This window comes from Aythya ferina (genome assembly GCF_964211825.1).
Source record: "Aythya ferina genome assembly, chromosome: 1".
NCBI classification, from domain to species: Eukaryota; Metazoa; Chordata; class Aves; order Anseriformes; family Anatidae; genus Aythya; species Aythya ferina.
The window spans coordinates 115,726,854-115,754,497 of NC_140296.1; the positions used below are offsets into that span (position 1 = coordinate 115,726,854).

Genomic DNA, 27,644 nt, shown 5'->3' on the forward strand with positions numbered 1-27,644 from the left:
CTCTCTGAACTTTTTGCAGTGACCCCAGTGTCAGAACACTGTTTGTCTTTCAGTCCTGCCCTTGAGATTTCCTTTCCTTGTCAAATCACCACATTTTTTTGCAGATTCTGATTTTCCAAAAGTCTCACTCTTAACGTCTTTCCTTACACCCCTGTCCATAAGCCCTGATCAGGAACTCAGCCAGTCCCCTGCAAATTGACAAACCAATTCTTTAGCATCAGATCAGACACACAATTTTCTGAGTTCTTTTTCTACTCTGTTAAAAAGCTGTTTCTTGTACGTATCACTTTTCCCTGGAATGCAGGACTTGGTCCTCGAATTTCTGTAGTGCGGTATATCATAGTCATCTCTGCCTGAGTTAATGGAAAGCTATCAAAAATATCAGTCATGTATTGTCATAAAAAAGAGGCTATATTCTGTCTGTCTTCCTTATGACTGCCTCCCACTGCTGCCAGCACTATTTGAGCACATTCCCATTGTCATCCACATTTCCAGAGTGTTTCGGAGAGGTAAATTGCTACCAGTGGTTCCTTAGTTCTGTAATTCCAGTGTTCAGCAATCACCGAGAGCCAAGCAATTTAGCAGCGATCCATTTATTTCAGGGTGCGAGCTCTGACTACTTAATTACACAGATCTCTAGACCACACAACTCTCTGTTTACTGATGGCATCTCTCAAAGATATGACTGTTACAGAAGAAGTGGAAAAAATGGAAGCTTTGTGATGAGAAACAGGATTCATAAGGGACTATTTGAAGGAGAAAAGATGAAAGCAAAGTCAGGTTGCAGAAGGGAGCAATAACCTGAAAAAGGAGAGGAAGAAGCATAAACACGAGTCTCACTTAGGTTTGTTTCATTGCACCCCGTGCACCATGGACGCTTCAAGACAGATTTCATTGAAAAGTTGATGTAAAGTATTGCCCCTACAAACAAGAATCAGTCTTACAAGAAAAGATATGGAAGATATGTTGGTTTTGTTGGTGGTGGGACAGTATTGTTTTTGTTTGTTTGTTTTCCTTTCTAACCCCAGCAGCTCACAATCCCCCAGCCCTGGGCACAACCACAGTTTGTTGGCTGGGATTTTTCTGCTGGTTCACTGCTGAGGCAGACAACAATGAAGAATTTCCCTGAACATAGCTTTATCAACTATGTGTTTTTCACTGAAATATTTTACTCTGGATAAGTCTGGAAATCGCTGGAAGTGCTAAGCATTTGGGTGGGAAAGCAACTCTGGCCCCAAAAGAGGACAGAAATTTGGGCCTGCAAGACATGTTAGGAAATATCTGCATGATGGAAGAGCATTGCCAGACCATCCAAACTTGGGACTCACAGCTGCCCTCTGCAGCTCAGAGGGTACAGACATTTCTTCGTTTGGCAGCAATTGCACAACCAGAACCAAGGAGCACAAGGGGGCTCTTCACAGTGTTCAGCCTCTGGTCACCAAGATGAGTTCCAGCTGATAAAGCTAATTTGACCTAATGGTGTGAAATAAGAGTAATACTTTATTTTACAGCTCTCATAACTGCCAAAAATTAGGTCACTTGAGTTATGTTCCTTATGACAGATATCACCGATGCCAGAAGTGAAAAAGTATGAGTGAGACCAGAAAAACGGGAGGATTTCAAATCAATGAAGAAAGAACTCACATTGTATTAGGTCAGAGATTGTACCAAACTTTTGGATGCTACTTCTTGCTTTACCCTCTATGTGTGTCTGATGGGGCTGCGAGCTCTCTCAGCAAAGCAATTTGAGCCCCTGGGGTGGGAGCTCTTCAGCCTAACTGATGATGTTAAACTTTCTGCTTTTCCCTGGTAGCCCCTAGGTGATAATTAAATTTATGTTCCCAGATATTTGCTCTCCCAACACAGCCATTAATTGCATACAGTAATATAATACAGTCTTAAGACCAAGTTTACTCTCTCTCTCCCCAGCATCGTTATACCCAGTAGCCTGGGATAATTCCCCAAGTCATTTTGGCACCGGTGTGTAACAACCAGTAAAAACACTGAAGGATGGGATGATGTTTCACTGAACTCAGCGTTTGGCCAATAAGAAAAGTGGGTGCATGTGTGTGCTGAGGGACTTCAAAAGCCTCAAAGTATTTCATTTAGATGCTGGCATCATGAAATCCTTGTTTTGGAAATATTTTCTTTCATTACTGTTATTAATTCAGAGAAGCTCTTTAGATTTCTACTCTTTGGTTGGAATCTTATCTTAACATTAATGTGATTTAAAGTTGACATAAACTGAAGGAAAAAAAAAAAAAAAAAAAAGCTTGAACAAAATTCATATTCCCTTTATCTATGCACCAAAAGTAAGTAGTTTGCAGCTGAATTAAATGTTTCTTGTTGGTCCAAAGTGATTTTTGTTTTTCTTCTCTCCAGCTGCCTTTCTTCTCACCTTCATGTGTCAGTTGCAGGGATTTTCAGCACTGCAGCACCAAGCCAATCCCTTTTATTCCTCCAGCTTTACCTGAGCGTGCCCCTGCCCTAGGGAATGCACAGCTCCCTTTGCCACCCTGACAGGGTGCTGGTGGGCCTTGCCTCAGGGAGCTCCTTCTCCCTTCCTAGGTTTGCTAGGACCAAGTGGCAGCAGCTGCAGAGTCCTCCTTGGGCCAAGTGTGGTGTGATGAGGGTGAAAAGGAGGAGAGAGGGGAAGAACAGGACCCATGTTTTCCACAGCAAAACAAGCTAACAAGTTAGCTGCTAACTTGAGCCTCCACTTTCCTGCACATTTAAATCTCTCAGCAACTAACGAGAATGGAGACAAGCATTTCGTTTGCCTCTTGCAGGAGTGCTTCATCAGAGCTGTCTTCCCCAGGACACAGAGAGTGAGGAGGGGCTGTTCAGCTCGCAGACTGAATCTCTAAGTATTGCATCTACAGAAGATGCAATGATGATTTTTACTTCCCGGTGATACTTCTCTTAACTGCTCTGTGAATCAGCAAAATCAGTCACCTAACAGAGAAGGCATGTAAAGGTCCAGCAAAACTGCAGTCAAAACCTTGGAGATACTTTACTGTGCCTGCTGATGGGAGGGTTTCCTGACTGCCATCGGTATAGAAATCCCTGTATACACTAAGAATGCCACCTTTTCAATGTGATTTTCATCCAGAAAGGGAGTTCCTACAGTGTGAGTTTAGGCATGACCTAAACCAAAGAATTAGGCTTCAAAACCATTTATATACTTCTATACTTATCATGTACCCAGTTTCCAAGCCCTTCAATGTTTCACTGAAATGACAACTAATTCTTTTGGATTACCAAATCCTAGTTATCACCAACTGGAGTTATCTGTACTGATGTCAAGTTTTCCATTTTTTAAAACTAGCATGTGAAAAAGCATATTAAAAAACAACCTCTCCTGAAGACACTATTATTGTCCAAGCTATGTTTTATCTAGGAAATTTAAGCCGGCTCTGTTCACAACACGCAGGAACACATTCATTCTTTCTGCAGTGCTGAGATGAGAATGCCTTTCTGCGTAAAAGACAAAGGAGGAAGAAGTGCATAACAAATTGCAACTAGATAAGGAACTTTATGTGACGAGGAGAGTGAAAGAATTTGGTGGATCATTGGATTTTCACATTGCTACTTGCATGGAAAATGGCACGGGGGCCTTTCATAACCATGAACGTTCAACACTCATTTGAGCAATCACACCTCTCACAGCTTGCTTGTTCCCTGACATTTATGCTGCCAGCATTCTCTCAGCAGCCCCCTCATTACAAATCTCTAACGCCACTTCTTGTGTCATTTAATTTTCCTGTGAAGGTCTTCTGCTCGCTGCCTTACCACACTGTTTTGTTCACGGTTTCTGATGAAATCACAGCCAAGATAATATCAAACAGTGCGAATCGAAGGAGGGGAAACCATTTAGTCCATGGTAACTTCACAGAAAATTTCTTGCCCCACAGAGGAGGGCATTTTGATAAAATATGTCCTCAGAAGAAAATACTTTGCCCCAAGTGAGTTGAGGTGTTGCACTTTGACAAATAAAATAATTCAAAGTTGCCTCTTGGAATACAGAATGCTGTAATTCATGTTTCAGGATACAGTGGTTGGAAATGCTCTGTACATGAATACTGATCCCTGTTAGTACTTGACCCTTGGAGAGGTCACTGAATGGTAGTCTGTGAGTGGAGCCAGGAGGCTGTAAGCAGTTTCTTGGCTGAATTGATCAAAAGGACAACTTTCAGCTGTTGGCCACATTTTTTTTTCCCCGATTGATACTGTGACTGCAAAGAATTTTTTGGAGAATGTGGGACTAATGAAAAGAGTGAGACCATGAGAAGGATGAAAACGGAGAACAATTTAGCAGCAGAAATAAAGGAAACTCAAAGTGTAAAGGGAAACAAACGGCCTACAGGGAAAAACAGGAAAAAATTATATTTGAAAAGTCTTACTGATGTCTGATGAGGAAAAGGGTTAATTAGCAGATAAGGTGTGGGGGGCAGGATTTGCAAAACCGCTTTGGATGAAGAATAAAAAACTTCAACAGAAGCAAAGAAGAGAAGCAGACTACGACCCCTGTGAAAGGTGAAACAGCGGAGGCTCTGGAGATGTCGGATGCTGAGAGGCTCTCACCGTAGAGCTGATACCAACAAACTGCCTGCCCAGGCAGCGCCGCTTCTCTGCATAAAGACATAGCTGCTGAAAGAGCCATCTCGGTGACACAGAGAGGAGCTGTTGTTGTAGCAAACTTCTCACGTTGAGCTGTCTGGTTAGCTCAGTTCAGGAACTTTACTTCTTCTGACTTCTAAGGAGGTTTTCATCCTCCCTGCCTCTGCCTCCCTGTACTCCTGCAGCCCAAGGGGCAACCTTGTGTTGGGACAAATTTGTTTGCTGACCTGCTGCGATCCTGTACCAAAGCCCGCGGGTGATAATCCTTGTCCCAAATCCTTGTTTGGGCTGGGGGGCTACAGGGTGGTGGCGTCAGTAAGCGAGGGTGATGCCACAGAGCAATTCCACGTGAGCCATCACGTCCCTTCAGTTGGAGGCGACTCTCTGTGCAAAAGCCTGTGACACTAGCCTCTAGCTACCCTGCAGGGAAGAAGAATCTCGGAGAAAAATAAAAGGAAACCCACCAAAACCCGCCGGCCCCTCATTCTGCTGTAACTGAAGGAAGAAACTCCCGCAGACCTTCCCTCTTTGCCAGCCGGAGCAGCGCCGGACGGCGGGGGGAGCTCTGAGCACGCCGCCCAGCCCCGGCCCGAGGGATGCGGAGCCCAGCCGGGTGCAGGAGGGGGGAGAGGGAATTAAGGGGTTTGGGGGGCTGCGGAGACAATAATTGCTGCCCTCCCTCCACTGAGAATGCGTCTTGCGGATCTGCCGGGGTTTCAGCAGAGGTGGCAGCCCGGCTTCCCAAAGAAATGAGCCGGTCAGAGCTGAACCGGGCTAAAAGACGGGAAGAAAAACTAGCACGCCTGGCATCTAAACACTGCAAGGTGCTTTGGTAAGTAGCAAAGCAATAGCACAATACAATTTCATTAGCAACTGGAAATCAGAGGCATCCTGGCTTGTTTCTGAGTACTGCATGACTGGAGAAGTGAAACCTTTACAGAATTTATCAGCCTGCTATTGAGTCTTCAGCTCCACAAGAAACCTCTTGTCTCCCCCCCTCAACCCTGCAAAGAACAGTGTCTGTACACAATCAATGAGGCCCAAGAAACAAACCCTTCTGTCTTCAGAAAACTTAGCTTTTTGTTCAATGTGATAGGTCAAAAATACTATTTCAGTAATTGCCACGTAGTGTGGAAAATTTCCTGTTGTGTCTCTACAAAAACCACCCAGATTCTAGTTAAGTGACTGTGTCTTACTGTTTGACACCCTTTTTCCCTTTGTTAAACAGTATTTCCTGTTCCACACTAATTTGGGTTCTCTCACTGACCTCATCTTCTCGAGCACTTTACACCAAATGAGTGCACCATCGTTTTTTTAACCTATCTTCTCCCTTTGAAAAGGGAGAAGCCTTTCATGCCCCTTGTATGAGCCTCGCACGGCTCAGAGCTGCCTCCTGCCTCCAGCTCCTTCCCTGCATCCCACCCCGCACTCACATCACTGTCCCCCAGCTTTGCTCCTGCTGCCTGACCTTTCCTGGCAGGCGCAGCTGCTCGCCCTGATTTATTACTCCCTCACTAGCTGTGCTCGGCATATGGGGTCCCACTGCAGAGGGGGGGTGGTGGTGCCAGGAGGAAGACATTTAGCGGAGGCCCCATGCTTCAAAGGATGGTGCTCGCAGGCACATCCTTCTGCTGCCACCAGATGCTGCACCCCTCTCTTGGCTCCTGGCTCGGTGACACTCTTTCTCTGCACGCAGCTGGGCATGGCATTCTCACGTTATGTTTTGCTGGGACACCAGGCACTTTCCTGTCTAACAGAAAAAACAGTATATGGATGATGGAGAGACTACAAACTGTTCCTTATCACTGCAGAGCCTTCTTTGTTTCCTTCGACATGCACATTAAAAAGGCGCTCTGATTGTAGGGGGATAGTTAAAGGCTATTGAATATCTGTTTGAATGTCTCATTGAAAAGGAGATCTAAGCATAACCCAGTTCTGGTTGAACAGGTGTACCCATCATAGCTGTGTTAGTGGGCACTTTGCTAGAAAACAGAAAAACACTGAGGTTCACCTGGCCCTGTTATACTTTAAGGGTGCAGCTGCATCATTCTGAGGAGTCAAGAGAAAACACTTGGTCAGCTATAAAGAAGCATCCGTTTAGGGCTTAAGAGACCACATTTCTGACGCAAGAGACCACACTTCTGACTCAGCTCTTAGATGATCACTGGATTATCTGTTCAGGATCTTTTTCCGTCTGGATTCAGTCCACTGGAGAGGAGCAAAAAGATTAGAAAATGTTCAAAAGATAAAATTTACAAAGACAAGTTTCAACGAACTGTGTGGTTTTGATCTAGAGAAGAGAAAACTCCCAGCGGAGGACCTCCCTCCACAGGCTAGAGCTTTCTAAAGGAAAAGCCATGACTCAGTCCAGCCCGGGGTCTGCTTTGCCAATTCAGACATCACGTCAACTGGGCAGCAGGACTCCCAGATCCTCTACCTTACTCCCAAACTCCTTTCATCTCACACGTAGATTGATACACACTTGCTTAAGATGCTGAGCAGATGGTCTACTGCATTTCTTCATGTCCACCCTGCGACCCTTTTATGCTATCTGTTCTCCCACTTAGTTTTAAGTCTTTGTCCAAATCACAGCAAAGAGGAGGAACATAATAATCTATTCCCCATGTCCCTGGTGAACTGAAGAAGAACCAACTTAACCGCAACATGATAGATTTAGTTTAAGACATGTAGAAAAGCTTACCAGCACTTAAGGGTGCTGGTAATTGCAGTGGAATAGATCACTTGAGGAGACTATGGAGTCTCCATCCTCTCAGGTATTTCAAAGTAAGCTGTGCAAAAAGCTGTCAGGATCAAGAGTTCCTGCCATTTGCCTTAGGCTCAGGATGATGCTGAAGAAAATTGCAAATTCCCTATATGATGTGTCCACTGAGAGGCAAGGCAAAGAAAACACATCTTCATTTGCAAAAAAAAAAAAAAAAAGGAAACACCGTGTAAATAGTGCTATTGTCATATTATCACACCGAAGAGAGGTGTTCAATTTCCAGCACTGTCATTCTAGTACTTTTCAGGAACGCTGAGTTTGCTTAAATATATAATGTCTAGCATAGTTTATAAATCAACTTGTTGAAATGTTATTCCTCGTACATCTGTGTCTGAAATTGATTTTCACCCTGACAGCTATAACTGTAGCTCTATAGTAACTTTTCTTTCACTTTGGTTTGATTTTGTTATAAAATATTTTTAAAGCAAAGGCTTATTATAGGCAGTAATGAATTAAATTAAAAGGAGAAAAAAGGCCACTGTAAGTCAGGAAATCTTGGTCTTTAGCCCTTAGAGATGAAAAGAAATCAGTGAGAGTTTTAAATTGCAACAAAGATCAAAAAGGAAAAAAAAATAAAACAATAAAATTGCAAAAAGGTCAGTGAGAGCGGAAATTTCATTTTGTAAATCTGTATAGCACTGGCTGTAACTTCTGTACTGAGGTTTGTTCTTCTGTAGCCATCTATCAAGAACAAAATGTAATTCTGGATTAACATGTGACAGAACAATATTGGGGTAAAAAGGAGAAGCAGCAGTGCATTTCATACCAAATAGTGGTGAATGAGTGTTTACTGAGAAGCAAAGAACTGCTGAACCCCTGTTTTGCTGCACCGTGTAGAATTCAATCCAAGCAGATGATCCCATCTGAATTTAGACCTAGTTTCTTCTAGATGGCTATCTGTACAAGCATCTGAATACGTGTGCAAAGTGCTTGAAGATGAAATACAAATAATGGGAGGTGATTCTAAATTGCTTGGACTGTGAGCAAGCCAACCATTTCCTTCAAAACCTACTTCCTGGACAGATTCCAACCTTATTTTCAATTAAAACAAGAACAAACCAACTCTTGCTGTATTTGCTCTTCGGAGACTCCTTGTCTGCCTCAAACTGCTGCTCTCCCGCATGTGACTTCGTTTAAAAAAATGAAACACTTTTCGGCCATCTGCGTTTCTCGGCATAGCAAGCAGCCTTATGTAATCGTGTTCTGCTGACCTCTCTCCTGCTGCAAGGCCGGTCCTCATAGCCGTTGCGTTAGGAGGAAATGGCAAGAGGCCTTTTGGAATACTCTCTCCCATAGCACGCTCATAAATCAGCCCCACAACTCCTACACTTCTGGGCACTGCATCCGTTGTTGTGTCTGACACAGGGCCATTCCCAGGTTTTTAAGCGTGTGTCCTGATCTTGCCTTCTCAGCTGAGGATTTGTGGGAGCGGATGAGAAATTCCAAAATGTGAATTCCTTCAGAAAGCAGCATCACTCAGCTCTGGTGACGTGTCCGCAGCTTATCAGATGAGCAGCGTATTGCACGTCACCCTGAACTTTACCAAAATTAGTCATCAAGCTAATCCATAAGAACCGGGAGAAGGGTAGTGGCTGCATTGTTTGAAGGCCAGCTAAATGAGAACATATGTGCTACTGGGGAACAGCTATGTCACTCAGTCCAAATTATATTGTGAAACAAAGCTGACACAGCCTCGAAACTATTAATTTCCTGTCTTGCTGACAAACTTCAGTACCCTGCTTAAGGACTGTGAGACTAGAAACTCCCCACACCTTTCAGACCCTCTTACAATTTTTTCTAAAGGAAACCTGGAGTTGTTAGGTTAAAACTGATAACAAATAATAACAAAGGTGCTGTTACATTATCGTACAGTATTGCAACACAGGTCATTTTGCCCTTGCTATGGCATTTTCTTGGCTGCCTCTTCAACAGCTCCTGTGGTCTAAGCACATGGCAACTTCACTTGCAGCAGCAAATCCAGATATAATGCAGAACAAATGTTTCTGTTCCTCAGTTTACTTCCCTCTGAAGCGGGCATATGGAAGTCCTTTCACCAGGAACCCATTCTGACGATAGATGACTGACCAGTTTCTGGTACCCTGTCCAAAGGACATTACCTCTCCTACACTTGTACCAGCCTCCTGAAGAGTAGTCATGTTTTCAGGGCTACTTTGGTTCAGCTAGCCACGAAGGCAGGTAGTTCCTTGCTTCCACCTCTGACTTCTGCCTGTGAACCACTTCTCATCACTCACACTAACACATACAAGAATTGTAAAGCGGTATTTTACCCTGTAAAACACCAAGGTGTTAAAAGACTTGGACTATGTCTATAACAATCGAGTTCCACATGTGGATGGAAAGCAACACCAACCTGAAATATCAGCAGTCAAGTATTATGTCATCTTGCCTGTGGTGTTATTTCTGTTGTTATTATATGTTAAAGTAAAAATAAAAAATAAAGGTACACTGGAAGCAGCTGTTTTTTAAGTAACAGCCATTATGATGAGGAGAGCCAGTGCTCCTGGTACAGAATGATGGCCAGGTTCTCCACCAGAAACAGCTTCATTTCAAGACTACTGAAATTATTCTTAAGAGTGTTTCATCCAGGGCTTGGGGCCAGCTAGCAGGGTGGTAGGTTAAAACCAGGGTGCTTGCTAGATGGCTTTCCACCAAAGCATGCTTAGATTCTGTGTAGTGTGTTTACTTTCTGTTGTAATGGAAGCCTTGCCCCTCATGACCACACAACCACTTTTATGCAGCCCCCTCTCACCCCCATGCCCACACTTACACGAGTCAAGCAGCAGTTTGTCTGCTCATCTCTGTAGCCTGGTCATCCTACTGTGCCCCAGGACGCTTTACAGGGCAGCACGAGCTCTTTCACTGGGGATTACTCAGGAGGTAAAATGTTCTATGGGAGAGGAACAGCAACAAAATACTCCACATTCATATGGGAAATGCTGGAGGAAATGCGAGAAGGAAAGGAGTGTAAGAGGTCATAGAGGAAAGAAGATGAGGACAAGAAACTATGACAATTACCATGCAGAGGTTATATTCTACTCTTGTGGCTGCCTTTGGGCTTACCAGACAGTGGTATATGGGGAGTCCTCCTTCATACCTGGGGGAAGGGAGAAACCCAAATGCCCACAGGCTAAAATTAATAGTAGAAATCCTCAATACGATCATCTCAGTATTTCCATTCTACTGTTTCAAATTGTCTGTAAACTGAAATAGTTGGAGCACTGGAGCCATTCTCTGTTTCTGTTTTCAAAGCCTTGTTTGCACGTCTGAGTGTGAATAACAATTTTGAAATAAAAGCTGAAGTTTTAGCATAGCCATGAAATACTAGAGTCGTGAGGCTATAAAACATAGGCTTTATGTATTGTCTCTTAGGATGTAACTGCACAACAAAATACAAAGTAGAGACTCCTGACCCAGCCTGCATACCTGGAATAATTCAGCTTTTACCTTCTGCTCAGCCCATTCCAAACGAGATTTGGTATTTTTCCATGGCAAATTCCATGTCTCTTCAGGTATCTTAACAAAGAGGATATTTAAACGCTGCAATAATTTACCTAGGAATACAGCCATTTCTCCATCACTTGCTGTCTTTAAATCAAATTTGCGTGTCTTTTGGAAGATTTGCTGCATCTCCAGTAAGAGGAAAAAAAAAAAAAGAGCTTCCAAATGGAATCTGTGGAGAGGAGTTGGTATTTTGTATGAGGCCATGTTAGATGATAATAACAATCTTTTCTAATTGTGAAATCTATTACTCTTCCTCAATGGAATTATTCTGGATTGACAACCTTACAGTTAAAGCAGAATTTCATTTTGATTTTGCAACTAAAATATCACATTACCAATTACACAAAAGGACGGAGCATTGAATTTTTAAGTTCACCCTAGCCATCACATTTTGAGTGCCTTATACCACAACATTAACAGACTAAGCGCTAATGGCATTAAAAAAAACTATCAGGCAAATATGGATTTTTTGTTAATATGTATTAAATAGATTTTTCATTAAAACAGTTTTTTGGATTCACTTTCTAATGCCTGCAGTCTCCAGGTAATCAGGCTGGAAGCACCTATCTGAGAGATGAGGTAACTTTCTTTGTATTCTGAGGCAGCTGAAATGAATAATACCTTAATCCCCTGGCTGCTTCATTTGTAACTGCTTGGTAATTGTGAAATGGCACATTACTGCTCAAGGATTAATCTAGCTCTTGCATGAGAATTCTCTGCACATACCACATCTGCAGCGGCCCTTCTCCTCAAAAGAAGGTGACTCAGTTTCATCTAAGGCATTAGGAGTCTGCACCTTCTCTGCTTCTGATTCATTTCTGAGAACTTAAAGTACAAACAAATGGCATTTCCACAGCCCTTGCTGATTCAAATAATATCTGTCCTGAAACTGCAGGTGAAGGAATGTTAATTTTCAGACCACTGAATACAATACTGGAGATGAATAAGATTATAGGTTTGCAAAAAATGCTTTAGATAAATAAAAGTACAGGTTTGCATAAAAAAAGGCCAATATTGCGAGTTTCCTGCCAAATCTCTCTGTGGTGAAAAAATAGCTGCTTCCCCTACTGTGAGCATGAAGACGTGTATTTGTTGTTATTCTTTTTTTTTTTTTTTTTCTGACCACTTAAAATCCCTAAAAATAAATAAATATGGAAGAATATAAGACCATACAACCTGCTGACCCTTGTCATATTAGTCCAAAGGTAAAGAGATACAGATAAACATCAGAAGAGGATGTAAGAACCTACCATTTCTTAATATGCCTAGGCTAACTGTACTAAATTCTGCAAAGGTTCAAGGCTGTGTCAACAGACAGAGTACTGAATCAACTAGAATATGGCTAATGCACCGAAATGTAACTGAAGAATCATCCAAGTCTGCACAAAAATTGAAATGTACGGTGGAAAAAAAGCATGTATTGCCTTTTGTTGCATAATGTTGCACGTTTACAGAATGCTCCAGGACTGGCGTATCCGAGCCATGAGTAATACCCTATTCCAGCTTTGGACTGCATAACATAAGGAACCAAATATATAAACAAACCTAGCAGAGATTTCTGATGAAAGATTAATTTACAGCACTATAATACTTTTTGCATCTCTGGTCATATCTTACGTTCAAGGCATTATAGGAATTAAATCTCGTAACACTCCTCGCTACAAAGACAAAATAAGGAATCTCTTTGAGCCTCAGCAGAACTTTTATGCTTGTAGTCACCTACACTGGGGGTTAGGGCAGGGTGGGAAAATACCCTCTGCCATTCCTCTCAAGAAGGAAGACCTGCCATTTCAGAGGCTGAAGGCCAGCAGCATTTACGTCCCTTTTGCTCCCTGCTCCCCACGGGGATGTAACAGTCAGGTAGGAAGCAAAACAGCTAAGATTTACAATAACAAAACACAATGCGAAATATTTTGGACTTTTGGGAAGGGGGAAAGAAATAATTAGCAAAGAAACAACAGAGAGCAGGTAAAGGAGGAAGAATTTAAAACAGGCAGCTATATTAAAATGGGTTCTTCAAAATCCAGGGTGGTCACTTTGGGGCCCTTCCCTGGACGTCCTTTGGCCCTGTTTTGGTGGCACCATAGAGACTCACCTGTGGAAGTTTTCAGTGAACAGGAAGACGGCTCAACACCACAGGGCTTGAGGTAACAGTTTCAATAGCCATCCTTTGGCAACTGCAAGGCCACAGCTAAAAGCAAGCTAGATGAAATCATTGTGTAAACTAGCTTCTGATCCAATCTTAGGTTGCAACACTCTAGTTTCTGTTTGTGCACCTACCGCTGCCCGACTGGCTCCTTGGATATTTGAGGCAGTATATATATATATGAATGGCAATATTTTGATGCATATTTCACTCAATACCTCCATCATGTAGCAGTCAGTTAAAAATGATAGCGTAATAATTGACGCTTTTATGATGTTAAGTAGCACTGCAACCTGCAGAAATACTTGCTTTCCAATACCAAGCTGATATACTTGTCCAATGCCTAAAATAAATTTGCTCATCTTAAAACTTCGATGGCTAGATACTTGAATTTGCTGTTGAATCATCTTATTTTATTTGCATGTGTCACGCCAAAGGTTAATAATATTTTTTCATTTGAATAGAGGTTTTGGAGATGTGTAAAGCCTGCCAATAATTCAGACATAATTAATGTGTCTGCTTGCAAATTCACAGATTTCATATACATCTTGTCTGTTATAATGTGACTCATTCTTCTGCATACGGTCATTTGTATGGGGTGACATTTGTGATTTAATTTTATAAATTAAACTTAAAGCAGACATGTAGCTTAGTTCCTTTGGAACAATAATTGGATAGTATATTATAGAACATTAAGGTATGTGCCCATTCTCTTTCAGCCCCATTCTCAGCAATGCAATCTATATTTATATGATGCTAAAAAATTGTTGATATCAACTGCCTCCATCTGTTGTACAATGAGATACTAAAGAGGCAAACAGGCTCATGGGCAATGCAGGGAGGGACTGGAGCCTGGGAGATACAGATGTAGTTCTCATCGCTTTCCTATGCTAAGTGACTTAAACCCTTTGTGTTTCAGACCACTGCCTGTACAACATTATTAACTCTGTTTCTCTTATGCATAAAGGTACAGATAGAGACTATTTATCTTACTGAATATACACGCTGTTTGACATAGCAGGTCTCAATCTGGTTTGGAGCCTCTAGGCATGACTGTAATGGCAATATAGCAAAAGGCAATAGCAAATTCTCTATTAATACCATCATTACAACCTTTCAAATAATTGTAACAAGATGCCTGCCGACAGGGGCTGAAAGCATTCTCCCAGACTCTGAAGTTCTCCTATATATTATTTTTGCTATGGTATTTGCATCCTGCTTCCTGTGTGATGACAGTGGTGTCTCAGGAATTTCCTTCCCACATCCCTATTAGGGTCCTTTTCAAAGCAGAAGACTCCCCCAAATGCTTTCTGTTCATTATGTGATATGACACTGAAGTCTGAGATCAGGCCAGGGAGAGGAGAATTAAAGAAATTTCTCCTCAAGCAGGTTTTACTTTAACCTGAGCTTTTTTTTTTCTTCTTCTTCTTTTTCTTTGTTTTTGTTTGTTTATTTGCTTAGGGTTGGATTAAGTTCCTTTGAAATTCACAGGAGATCTGCCCCTGAACTGTGACAGAGAAAACTCACAAATGTGCATTGTGGGCTGAAGTTACAGGTGAAGTGCATAAAACTCTCACCAAGAAGGGAAATTTCATGCAAGGCCACAGAGGAGTATTTGAGCATGCTAATACACCTCTGATGATGTGTACAAACTTTACACCTTTCTAGACATTTCCTCACCTCTGAATTTTGAACAGCATGTTTTGCTAGGGGCAGCTACAGTTCCTGTGAGGAATATGGTTTCTTTTGATTTCTCTCAGTCTGCATTCCATATGGCTAGACTGAATGCTGCATCCCATCCTCAGCAGCTGCAAAGCTAATGGGTGTTGAAGGGACTTGCCACCTTCAGCCATTGCTCCTCACAGTGCCAGTTTTCCAGACAGCAAAGGTGGCACGAGCTGGACTATCCGATAACAGGTATGGTCAGAGCCATTCTGGGTGTTAAGACATGTGGTAAGAAGATGCTAAATAATATCTCCAGGGAAAAATGAAAGAAAAAAAAATAAAAAAGTATGTTTCCAGTAACTCCAAAGAAATGCTGGCACTCTGAAAGTATCAGAGTTTTGTTAAAGATCTAGCTCAAATGTAGGGTCAAAAGTTTCATTTCCTTACTGCAAAATTTAGGATTATATGTCTCTTGTATATATGTCTTGAAGTACTAAAATCCCTCAGCCTGTAATTAATTAGCTCTAGTAGCTTTGATGATGTTTATAGAAAGAAGCAGTGGAGCTTGCCTGCGAGGCTCAACACTCTCAGTAGAACAGACCATTTCTGGTAGGCAGGCATTTTAATAGTACCACTCACTGCAAAACAACTCCATTGGGGTTGTATTTTGATTATTGTTAGTCTGCTGTGGAAGGCGGAATTTCTCTGAACGTGAATGAACATCTGATTAACTGTCATAAATGTGGGGATAAGGCAGGGGGAATTTTGACAAGGAGAACTTGCCTCTTGCCACACAGGGCTTGTGGTATCGTTCTGGAAGCTCAGGAGTGCTTCCAGTTTAGCACAGATATGCTTCAGGTATTGGAGATTACAAACAGTAGCTGCAGCAATGTAGAATGAAACCTATCAATGGAAGGGAGAGCGAGAGCAGTTGGAGGGCTTGTTTTTTTCAAATAGAAAGAATGGAGAGAGAAAAACAGGAAGTGGGGACAGAGAGAAAAAAAAAAAAAGTAAAAGAAAAAAAAAAAAAAGTAGAGCAGTATATAGAAAATGTACATAGAAGAAAGATTCTGTATTTCCCAAGTTAACAATGTCTGACTCTGCTTTTCAGACCAGTTAAACCACGTACACATTTTCGTTTGTGCTTTAAAAGCGTTCAGTTACAGGAGTTATCTGTTTTCCATAGGGGTTACCCAATTCTTTGGGTTAATTCTTCACTTAGTCATCTACTGATACAGCACAAATGCCAAATACTTCAAAGGAAATAGCAGCAGTAGGGATCAGGTTGTATCTTTTGTATTGTGCACTATGATTTTATTTATTTTTTATATAGTTGCTCTTGCAGATATGTCTTCAAATTGGCATGTAGCCCAGAGGAAAAAGAAAATATATATATATATTTATATATAAAAATTCTCCAATATCCTTATCAGGATTTTTTTCCCCTCACTTACTTGAATGAGGATGTTCTTTTTTGCCCTAAGGTTGCATTGTGGCACGTACTTTTTAAGCTCTCCAAGATTATGAAATAAACCCATACATTTTTTATGGGAAGTGATTATAAAAGCAAAACATTTATAGGGTTTATATACCAAATTGTAGTCTAACTCAGATAATGTGTATATAATCACAATGAAGAGTATAGAAAGGAAAACCTTGAAAATATGTGGCAGGTAAACATGATTATTAAGCAAGTTTGAGAAAAACAAGATGTTTCTTGGTGTTATACAAAAAGAAGAAAATGTTACATTACTTCATCTAGTAAATAACTTAGTGAAAATTATTCTTTTATCTCTTGCTATTGTGCCTGATTTAAATTCTAGTCAAGCCCTAGTCCTAGATGTGTTTATCTTAATTACTATGTTTTGCTACAACTCTAGATGCTCAATGACTGGATGCTTTTCCCAGTGGCTACAACTACATCAGATGCCAACAACTAGAATATTTTCTCTACAGTGCTTGTTGCCCTCTATCATCAAAATTGGTGAGAATTTTGCCATTGATTCCAAGTAGTGCAGAAGGACATCCACTGTGAAAAGCTTCAGAAATATTCCACCTCTAATCCCAATATTCAATAACTTCACAGAGCTTCCATGCAGAGCTTTCTGTAAACAGTTCTCCAAACTACAGCTTCCAGGGTTTTGTTGAACCAAACTGAAAGCAAACACAATCGGCAGAGTCAGGACGGGTAAAAGAATGCACAAACTATAGCAATGTTTTTGGTTGTGTTACATTATGTACATAAATTTACAGACATACGTACACCAGTTAATCAATCATCTCCAGTCAGAAATGTCGGGGTATCTTAAATGATATTGTAGCATGGGGCTATGTTCAGGCAATTCCTTTTCACTCTATTATAACTTTTCATCTCGAGCCAATATTAAATTCCATTTATCACAATAGGTGTCAGTAGCTATGTCATTTTCAGTAGCATCTTCCAGATAAAAACACCCCAATGTCTCTCTGCAGCACCATTAGCAGTATTGACTGCTCTATTTTCTCTCAATAGAAAGCCCCTCACAGATACCTTATTGTGGAAAAGGCATCCTCAGCAGCATTAAATGTCTTTTGAGCAACATTTGAAGGAGATGAGATTAAATACTCAGCAAGAGTTATGGACAAGGCTCTATGCCATTTTCATTTAGGGACTTTGATCATTAAGGGGATGTGCTTTTCCTTGTCGGTGATGTTTTATTGTCATTTAAGTTGGCTCCTGCCACACAAAGGAATGGAAAGTTATTAATACTTTGGCTAAAAATTTCTCCAACCATTCTTCATTCATCTCTCAGCAACAGAGCAACTGTCAGAAGCAGCAAGTTGATCTGAAGATGTATAGAGAGGACAGCTTATTTTTCATCAGTCATTTATCTTGTCCCCTTTTGAGACTGCATGCTGGGACATAGGGTGTTCAATTGGTGCCCAAGGGATTATCTCAGATCATCACTTTGAAGTAACGATAGTTTGCTATTATTCTTCTATTGCAACTGTACGAAATTTTGGCAAGTACCGAGGAGTATAATCTAACTGCTACAGCAAAGGACAAGGGGCAGCTGTTCTTTCATAGCTGCTTGGATAATTATCTGAGCTAAGTCATCTTAAAGGAGGTAGGAGTGGAATGGTGGGCAGAGGTGGAAATCAGAACATCTATTTGTTCTTCATTATGTGATCACATGTTCTTCCTACCCATCTGCCACCAATGTTAAAGGAAGATATTGGCATTTGATATAGAATTTATCTGAAGTTTTTTTTTCTCTTGGAACTCACTGCATACTGCTATTAGTGTGTCTTGGATAAATTGCTCAACTTCTGTATAGAGTATGTGATGGAATATGCCTTTCTAGTCCCTTCCACTGCACTCATTTTAGTCATGAAAAGGTTCTGTCACACTGAAATGACATCTATATTGCTGCAGTCAGAGAGAGAAAATGTATATGATATACCCTGACTTCAATGCCCAGGCAGTCATTGAGAAGAACTTCCTTTCTGGCCTCTGGGAACATACCTCCATTAACAGAAAGAAAGCAAAACCAGCCTGAAAACAGGCAGGGCCAGAGACTCAGGAGGCAGTAGTAGGCTGAAGAAGAACAGTTTTTAGTGATTATGTAGTCCTTACTCCTGTCTTGAACTGCAGTTTTGGGACCCAGACCTCTGCCAACTTCTGATGGATTTGTGGCCAAATAGATCACTCATGATATTATGGCATTTTTTACAACCAGGCAAGAACAAGAAGCACAGACAAATATAACCTTTAATTTAACTGTTACAAATGATTTGTTTACTTTCAAAACTATGTAGGACCACTTCCTTGTAAAAACAGATTCATCCTTCTGTACATAATAAGTGATTAAACTATTATCCACTCTGTTATGGTTATTCTCCAAGTCAAAGGAACACTTTATCCATCTCAACTGGGTATATCATTAAAGAAAGTAGAAAGTAACAGGAAAGTAACAAGGAACAGCCCCATCCATATTCATGTATATGGGGAGTCCTGAAAAGATGTATATTGGAAGAAGAATCTTTTTTGTTTGTTTGTTTGTTAATGATCCCAAGCACTAAGTTGCTTTGTTCAGCAAATGGGTACATTCTGCAAGCAGGTACAGTGCAACAAGCATTTGACTCTCAGCAAATGTTATGTTTATGTTCACTTACCAGAGATAATGAAGTATGTAAATTTAGATATGAGCATAAGATGAGTCTCATTGGCTCCTGGCAGATCAAAAGCAGAGCGCTGCCAGAATTATGACACCCTTCCCTGCCACTATCTCCAATTTTCAGGTTATATCTCTCCCAATTTCATCAGAAATTGACTCTATGGGGTACAGAGAAAATTGTGAAAGAATGCTCTAAAAATATATGCAGTGCATTTTTACCTTATCCAAATACCCATATACTTTTTGAAGCTTGGAGTTTCATAACCATTGCACAGTTCCAACAGTTATTGCCAACAGCCAGCAATGACATTTTTTGAGTGACGTGCGTGTTTGACAGTTACTTTATGGACACATTTGCTCTTAGCGAGACAAATTTTCAGATTAGATACAATTGCATCAACACGCAGACTGCAGCCGAGGACAAATCTACCTCGCTGTGCTTCCCAGCCGCCTGTTAAACTGCAGCACTGTGCAGTTAGTGATACACAATCCAGATGCTTGGGAAACTTAGGCTATACTTAGCTTTGAGTACCACGCTTTAAGCACTTGCCTACCCATCCCTGCCAACGTGAGTTTGCATGCAAAATGACCTTAGAGGCATCTGAAAAGCTTGTTGTCTCAGCAGCTAGTTTGTAAGCCTTAGCTGAGAATGAAAATTCCTCCTTAGTCCCAGCTTCACCTTATTCCTCTCAAAAATAAACAGTAAGTAGTGAAGGGAAAGAGAGACACATACGGTATGTGTTCCTTCTGTGTTTGTTCTGGGTTTTCCTCCAGGTCCTCTCCTTTGTGTCCTGTCTCGTCCTCTGCTCATGCTCTCTGAAGGTACATAAGTAGAAAGGTCAAATGTTAGCTGCTTACCCACTTTGCTGGAAGCTCTTTAAAAAAGTTTCCTCACAGAGCTTTGTAAAAATCTAGCACCTTTTGCAGCACCAATATTTTGTTTCTTTGTTTCTATTGAAACTCAGATGACACTCAGGAAAGGAAGAAAACACACCAACTGAATTTAAAACCATTGACTGAATTTGAAACCACATTGCCAGTATATCTTGCTCCAAGGAAAGCCAGTCTCTTTTGATGCACTGGAAAACTTCCAGACTAATAACTGTAATTAATAGCTGAAGTAATCGCATCCCATGCAACTGCAGCATATGACCCCTTGTGAGCATGAATATATTTTCCTTCTGGCACCCACCGAGAGAAATATCACCATCCAGAAAGCTCAGAGAGTCTGTGACTCCTGACCGAGGACGATCACGGCAGCGCTGTGGATGGCGCCTCATGGTAGCCTCACAGGCCACAGGCCCAGGCCTCCCTTCTGTGACGGGTGGCAGGCGCTTGGTGAGCCTGGGCATGGCGGGTGACACCGTCTGTGGCTGGTGACTGCCTGTGGTGGTTTCAGGCTGTGAGGAGGGCAGGGCTCTGGCACAGCTCTCCTCAGGGCTTCCACCCATCCTCAGGAGGTGACCCCTGCATGCAGGGCAGGCCTTTTAAAATAAAGCTCCGGACAATTAACACCGAGGCAGCGTCTTCAACAGTGAAACGCTTCCACTTCCCAGGAAGCTGCAATGCAAAACAAATTATTTGTGGCATCACTACTTTGGTCAGATAAGAAAATAAACCTTGAGGCCACAGCCAAAAGGGATTGCTTGACCTTTTGCTCACTCAGAGAGCCAGAGGTGAGCTTCCAGGGGCCACAAGGGCTGGCAGGGTCCACCACAGTGTGGGGTCCAGCCCCTCAGCCATCCAGTGTGACAGGAAGATTTTATTTCCCTCGTAATAGTAGGCATACCTGTTTTGTATTCTGACCATATAGCAGAAATAGGCCAGATAGTGCGTTTTACATACCTCTGTCACAAGGAGAGGGCAGCTGTGGAAATCAGCCCTGGATATGGCAATTGAAAGGCAAGAGGAAGTCAGCAATAAAGCAAACTACTCATTTGAAACAGTCACAAAGCCTGTGAATTTATGCTTTATCCTTCTTACACATTTCATTTAACTGGAAAAGAGCAGCCTGCCTGGAGAAAGTTCAGATGGATAAACAAGCACACACAGGGTTCAGTTGGGTAAGTATAAGCAAACTAAGCTTGATAGCACTCCCAGTTAAGCCACTGCAAGTGACTTGAGCAGTGACAAGTCAAAAGTGTGCAGAGGAACCCGCTGAACAAACCAGGCAATAGCTGGGTGCTCTGAGTTCTCACTGCGCAAAACCAAAATGTAGTTGTGTGGGATGCAATAAGATGCCACTTTGACCTGCTTTTTGTGAACTTGAATGCATCAGCTTTATACTTCACAGAAAAAAATAAATAATAATAAAAAAAAAAGTAGGGTCATTTAGCTTGCTGACATTTATACATGATCTTTGTATGACACGCCTGTACTTTCTTATCCTGCCTTGGCTTTCCTCCCACTATCAGCGTGAAATGGTTTTGTTCATATATTTATTTACTTTTAACTATTTTGATATCTTTTTTTTTTTTTTTTTTTTTTCCCAGAAATAAGTACACTGAATAAAATGTCAATAAAAAGCATAGCTGCAAACCTCTATCATAGTAGATAGACATCTGTAAGCTTTAGCCTCCACGAAAATTTATAATTTTGTCTGTAGGTCACTTTTGCACATATCCATACCAATAAATTACATGGCCTGATATCTATTAAAAAATAAAAATAAATGTTCCAATATCCTGGACTAACTGATGATTAAATGGAGTGGGGACAGATTTGCATTGTTGATGTAATCTGTAGATCTGCATCTGCATCCTGATAAATCAACTTGTATATGTTGATCTGCATGCTGATACACATTATGTGGACTGTGGCAAGACTCTGCACTCTTGTAGTGAAGTTCATGTTGAATTTGCTGATAGCTTTGCATCTTTCATTTCACAGGGGAAAAAAAAAAAAAAAAAGTGTTTCTGATGTTTTATGTGAAGAATCTCCTATTTCTGAACGTGGGCTGAAGGTGATTGAAAATCCACAGCAGTAGCAATAGAGTAAAGAGCAAACACAAAGCCCTTTGGCACTCTTAAACCCAGTTCTTTCTAGGTAGAGGAAACATGAGATTAACTAATTTTGTGAAGACAAATTATCTCTGTGCCACTTTAGACAATACATTGTGGAAAGATACTGCAGTACCAGTGGAAGCTGCAAATTCACCTTTGCAGTATCCTGATAATAAAGTGCATAGAGGTATCAGAGACCTCGGGTGACTTGTCCATTTTCTGGTCTGGAATTGATTGTGGTCTAGAGTAGATTTTCCCAGCTCTTCCACACTGTATCCACACAAAAATAAACAGCTGAGGCATTCCTGAGATATGGTGGTATCTTCCGAGAAAAACAGTAGTTCAATCTATGGTAGATTCAAATCTGTAGTCTGCATACCCCTTTAGGTTAACGGAGTTACAGTTGTGGAACCTGCTCCTTTGGGTTTGGTTCATATCCCTTCTATTGTATAGAAGAAAAAGGGTTTGCTTGCAACATGGTATAGATTCGGTTGAGAGCAACCTCTGACCAGAAACTCTTTGTGCCTGACTGCGAAACTTAATAAAATAAAATAAAATAAAATAAAATAAAATAAAATAAAATAAAATAAAATAAAATAAAATAAAATAAAATAAAATAAAATAAAACAAAACAAAACAAAACAAAACAACAACAAACACATACAAAATGAGAGGTTTTGAGAAAATCTATAATCATGGGGACATTTCTAATAATCTATTTTGAGTCCTAAGGTGCCTTTCAATAATTAGTTTAGACCAATACCTTCAGAAATACAATGAGACAATTTCCCCCAGGACAAATTGCTGTAGAGAAACACAATTGCTAGTTCATTTGTTAGCTTTTGGAAATAAAAGTCTCAAGTAAATAGACTTTTTTGTAACCCTAAAGAGATAAGAAGTCAAAGATACAAGCATGATTAGGTTTGTGCTTTATTTGTAAAATTTCATCATGGTAGCCTTCTGAGCAACAGGCTTATGCAGTCGTATGCTGTAGCATATTAACAAGCAGAATGTATTCTAGGGAATATAAACCTGTTTCCTCTATTGACGTATATGCAAGTGTAAAAGACTACCATGCAGTCTTCGTAAGATACACGCCCTGATTTCTCAGAGCTTAAACAAGAACACAAATCAAGCCTAGCCTCAGAATGACAAATGGTGGCAAAAGGTGAATATAATTTTACTCCTAACAAATGAAACCCAGTGATTTACAGTGTTATGCTTTGGATGTAGAGCTAAGACATCTCCCATCAATCATCCAGAATAAACCCATTATTTTAGAACACATGAAGACAGACAGACACGGTAGAAACTTCAGCAAAACTTATCAAGAACACAAGTGCAGGAGTTTAGGCACCCAACAACAGACCTAGGCCTACCTTAGAAGTTATAATTTCATGAATGCTGTAGATCCATGCCCCTACAACAAAATAACTGCAAGTAATGAAATTACCAGACAAATATTTGGCAGCCAGAGGCCAATGATCTTGCCCTTAAGGAAGATCAGGCCCTACATTGATCAGGTTCTCCATTATTTATAGAAGTCCATCATATGTATGAATATATTTATATATATATATACACACACATATTTAAAAAAAAAAAAAAACAAAAACACTTCTTGTCTATGTTTTAGTCATTTACTCTTCAATACGATGGTACACAATCATAAACAGTTTAGGAAGAATACACGGAGAGAGGACTTAATAGACTATCTCCAAGTTTACAAGCTCATAAATATGTTCCAAAAATGAGACTAAGTGAACCCAAATCACAACATTTAAAACCTTGAATTTTAATACAATTTGAAAAATTTGCTGACTTCTTCACTTCCTACTTTCACTCCTTTAATTGGATTCTGTTTATTAGCACTACATGATGCAAATGGAGGAGAAGGGCTGTAAAACGCTGAGCTTTTCTAACCAACCGAGAAAACAGTATTATACATCAGAGTATATAAGAAAGTTGCAGCAGGATAAACTAATCTGATAAGATGAGATGAGCTTGGGAAGTAGGTTACATTGAGGTAATGCTCCTTCTTAAAGACAAATGCAAGGTAATTCAAGGCAGCTCACCCTGCACCAAAAGGTTAAGCAATAACTTTATTGACAACATTCCTATAAGCTCAGATTCTTTTAGAGCTGTTTCACTTCCAGACAGCCTTCATGAGAGGAAAAAACAGAGCTTAGAAGGCATTTGAGTCATTGGCCTGCCAGGTACTCACAGCTCCATCAACTTCTGTGCTAGCCTAGGATGCAGTTTGAATTTGCAGGGAGTGCACAGTAAGATGCATTAACCACCCTACCCCTCCTGCCTCATAAAATGCAATAGCACAGCCATAAATAGATACCCTTTATCTAAATGTGTTGTACAGCTTTCAAGTATATAACTGAATCTCATTTTGGAGGTGGGGGTAAGAGGAGCATCAAATACGCTAGCTCAATAACTGTAAGTTAAAACAAATGAGGGAAAAAAAAAAAAAAAAAAGCAATTATTTCCCACTCCCCTCCCTCCCCACGCACCTTTCCCAGAACTGTGAAATTTAGTATACCAAGAAATAACATCCGAGTTAGAAACAGGAGCTCAGAAAGATATGGCAGAACATATGGCATGAAGAAGGTGCTAAACGGCAGAATTTAAAAATTATGTGCAAGATGCTCCATAAATAATCCAACCCAAAACACAAGCTGTTTTTTAGCAGGCTTCATGGAAGTATATGCACACACTAAAAAGATACATTTCTTCCTTCACAAATATCCTGTTCTAGTGCCACCCTGAATGGCGTGACATGGAATTAACCTGCGTGTAGGAGGAGCTCAAAATCAAGCTGATGCTAGCTTGGCCAGACAATGCCATTGTTTCCATTTTAATCCACAACAGTGGGCAATATTCATTGAAGAGAACAGCTCTCAGGGTGTATTGCATCTATCAGCCCAAATGATGAGTTTTGACAAAGAACAAAGTCACTGCACTTCATCACTACATTGCTCCTGCATACAGACCTTCTGGACACACTTCAGATGAAGCCTGGTTGCACATTTCCAAATGAACTAAACAGGCGACACTGATGAAAATCATGCTGCTAGACTTTCACTTAAGGTAGCAAATTACTTGTGCATAACTGCCTTTTAGTTGACATCAGTTGACTGGAGTCTCTTTCTAGGCATTTTAATAATATAATCACAGGCACTTAACAACAACAAAAAGACAGGAATCCATTTAAAATCTAAAACTACCCAAGCTCTTACATGCTGCTGAACGCCACTGAGGAAATCAGTTGACATATGAAGCATTGCAGAATGCTAACAAGAAAGGAAACAAAGTCCTTTGGAGCACGCTATTAATTCTCATGTGAGGTGCCACAAATTTATCTACTGTCCACACAAATGAGACAGAATCTTAAATTTCCATCTATCAATCAAAAATCAATTTCCTTTCTTTGAGTGGAGTGAAAACAGAAGGATGTGGCTGAAAACTTCACACACTGAAATCTTATCACAAAAGCAGTTACTTAAGTTAGGTTAGCCAGGTTTGTGATTCAAGAGAACATTTTCCCCCACAGTTCCCTTATTTGGTCTGCTTTTGGGTGGTACTCAACGCACAGCTCATAAAATTCAGCACAGTATGTAACATACCATTTTATTGTGAACGTTTAATTTCACCTTGAAGGCATCCCTTAAATGCTAGTGTTTGGGGGACTTATTTGCTTTCATCTGCACAAGCCTCCAGCTGATAGCCCTGCAGTAAAGCCACAACCTTCCTGTTTCATGATTCTCACTTCAAATCATTTTGTGCAGTGGAGAGATGCTGACAGAACAAAGAAAAAAAGAAAAAAAAAAAGTTGCACAAAAGTGTCTTGACAAGGACTCAGACAACCAAGGCCATGATTTGTCTCTGAACTTTCTCTTCTCAATGTCTCATTGAGCATGGATGTTTTTCCTTTGGCAAAAATAATACAATACACTGGCATAATCTTTATAAACTGCTGATATAACCTAGGTCTAGAATACATAGCATAGACCCTTGCATGTTTTAGAAAAAAAATGCCTCAGGAGACTGGATGTCTTTACATATGATACTCTGTTTAGAAGCAAAAGGTTGCATTTAGCATTACTCATGTACAACACTGCAAATGTTGTTGGAAGCTCTAGAGAAAAGAGACATTATCTGGGGACTAGGAGTAAACCAAATTAATGTAAGGTGGCAAAAGGAGCAAAATGAAGGAGGAGGAACAGCAGGTAGCAAAAGTAGACAAAGATGCAGTCAAAATATGACCTTCAAGAAAGCACATGCTGGTGCATAAATACTCATTCTGCAGAGTGCTCACTCTGCCAACGAAGGTGACTCCTCACAGGAACTGCAGGTGCTGCAGGACAAACCCTCCAGGCTCTCTCTCCACAGTGAAAATCATCCACAATGGTACAGAGGGCTCAGCTGGCAGGTTGTGTCAGTGCCGTGGACTGAACTGGAGGCTCTTGGTGCTGGGTCATTAAACCCAGTCCCTCTCTGTGCAAGCATCACAACATAAAATCTTTCCACAAGACACCTGAGACCTCTCTTCAGACCAGGTGGGTAGTTTATGGATGCCACCCCTATTGAAAGGCTGTTGACAGACTGACTTCTGTGAGGGTTACACAACTTCCCTTCACTTCTAACCTTAATGTAATCACACATGATTTATACGTGCTTCTTCCTCTCTCTTATATAGCCCTGTATTCACTGACGGTGATCAATCTCCTCTCATCCTTCATTAGATTATCCAGGTCAGTAATCATAGATTTCCATTCCCTGTATTATTCGAGTAGCTCTCACTTGATCCAGGTTTATTTAATCGTACCAGCTGCTGCAGAGCACGTCTCTCTACACAGTATTCTGAATAAGGCTTCAGCTGAGTCTCTCAATAACTGTTTCTACTAGCAGTATCTCACCTGAAACTGCCTGGTTTTGCCCTTTCTCCAGCTCCTTCAAAGTTGTGCAACATCATCATCCTTGGGCTGTGTCATCACAGCAGTGTATTTGCTCCTTCCTCATTTTGTGCCAGGTTTACTTATGAAAATCCTAAACAAGATTGGTTTGGAAACCCATCCTTAAAGAACACTGGCAATTACATCATTCCATCTTAAATACTTCATTCAACACCCTTTGTCATCTTCCTACTAAACCAGGTATTTTCTCATTATACAATTCCATATCTTCTTCAGCTGAATCCTTAATTTCATATTCTGTACCCTGTCAAATGCTCTTCTGTGTCTTAAAGAACACTTGTTAAATTTCCTTTGCCTAAAAAGCAGGTACCTTATAAAAGAAAAAAGAACAAAAGCATATATGTTATCATGTTATGATCTTCCATTGATGAATATATGTTGCATTTGATCCTATTTTCATTTGTTTCTATACATTCTATTACTCTTCCCTTCAAAATGTGTACAAAGCCATACACACAAATACACCTAGAGAGGCCTGCAGGTTTTTGGACTGCCTTCCCCTTGCCATTCAGTTCCTAAATATATGCAATACATTTTTTGTTCTCTATACATAAAAGCTCACTATGACTTGGCTTGATTGTACTAGTAGAAAATCCTTCTGCTGGACAGCCATTTTCATATGCCACTTCCTTCAGTATCTAAAGTGAAGAGTCTTTATGAGCTGGAGCGAACTGAGATCACAAAGTTTATTCTCCATATCCTAGCTGTAGAAATTTCCATTCCCTTCTTTCCATTAGCCATCTCCTTTATCCTTTTCTTCCTTCT

General features: G+C 40.7%; 1 protein-coding gene and 1 long non-coding RNA gene across 11 annotated transcripts in view; both read right to left on the reverse strand.

The window, feature by feature from the left end:
- The window catches only part of LOC311434116 (uncharacterized protein), a 354,696-nt gene that overhangs the window by 187,198 nt on the left and 139,854 nt on the right, over nucleotides 1–27,644 (reverse strand). For 3 of the 10 annotated variants that reach the window (XR_014691263.1, XR_014691264.1, XR_014691265.1), the window contains one exon: nucleotides 19,626–19,708. The exons of 6 other annotated variants lie outside the window; for them this stretch is intronic. Coding sequence is in view for 1 of the 4 variants with exons in the window: in XM_084514013.1 (XP_084370139.1) it covers nucleotides 20,327–20,452; nucleotides 20,738–20,774 (163 nt within the window). In the remaining 3 variants the exon portion in view is untranslated. Of the gene's footprint in view, nucleotides 1–19,625; nucleotides 19,709–20,084; nucleotides 20,453–20,737; nucleotides 20,775–27,644 lie in introns of all 10 variants that reach the window. One more of the 10 variants, XM_084514013.1, reaches the window with a different exon arrangement.
- Nucleotides 3,522–6,095, reverse strand: LOC311424804. Its single transcript, XR_014686201.1, has 2 exons — nucleotides 6,054–6,095; nucleotides 3,522–5,040 (listed from the first exon to the last, which is right to left on the reverse strand). It is a non-coding gene; the product is annotated as an uncharacterized lncRNA (long non-coding RNA).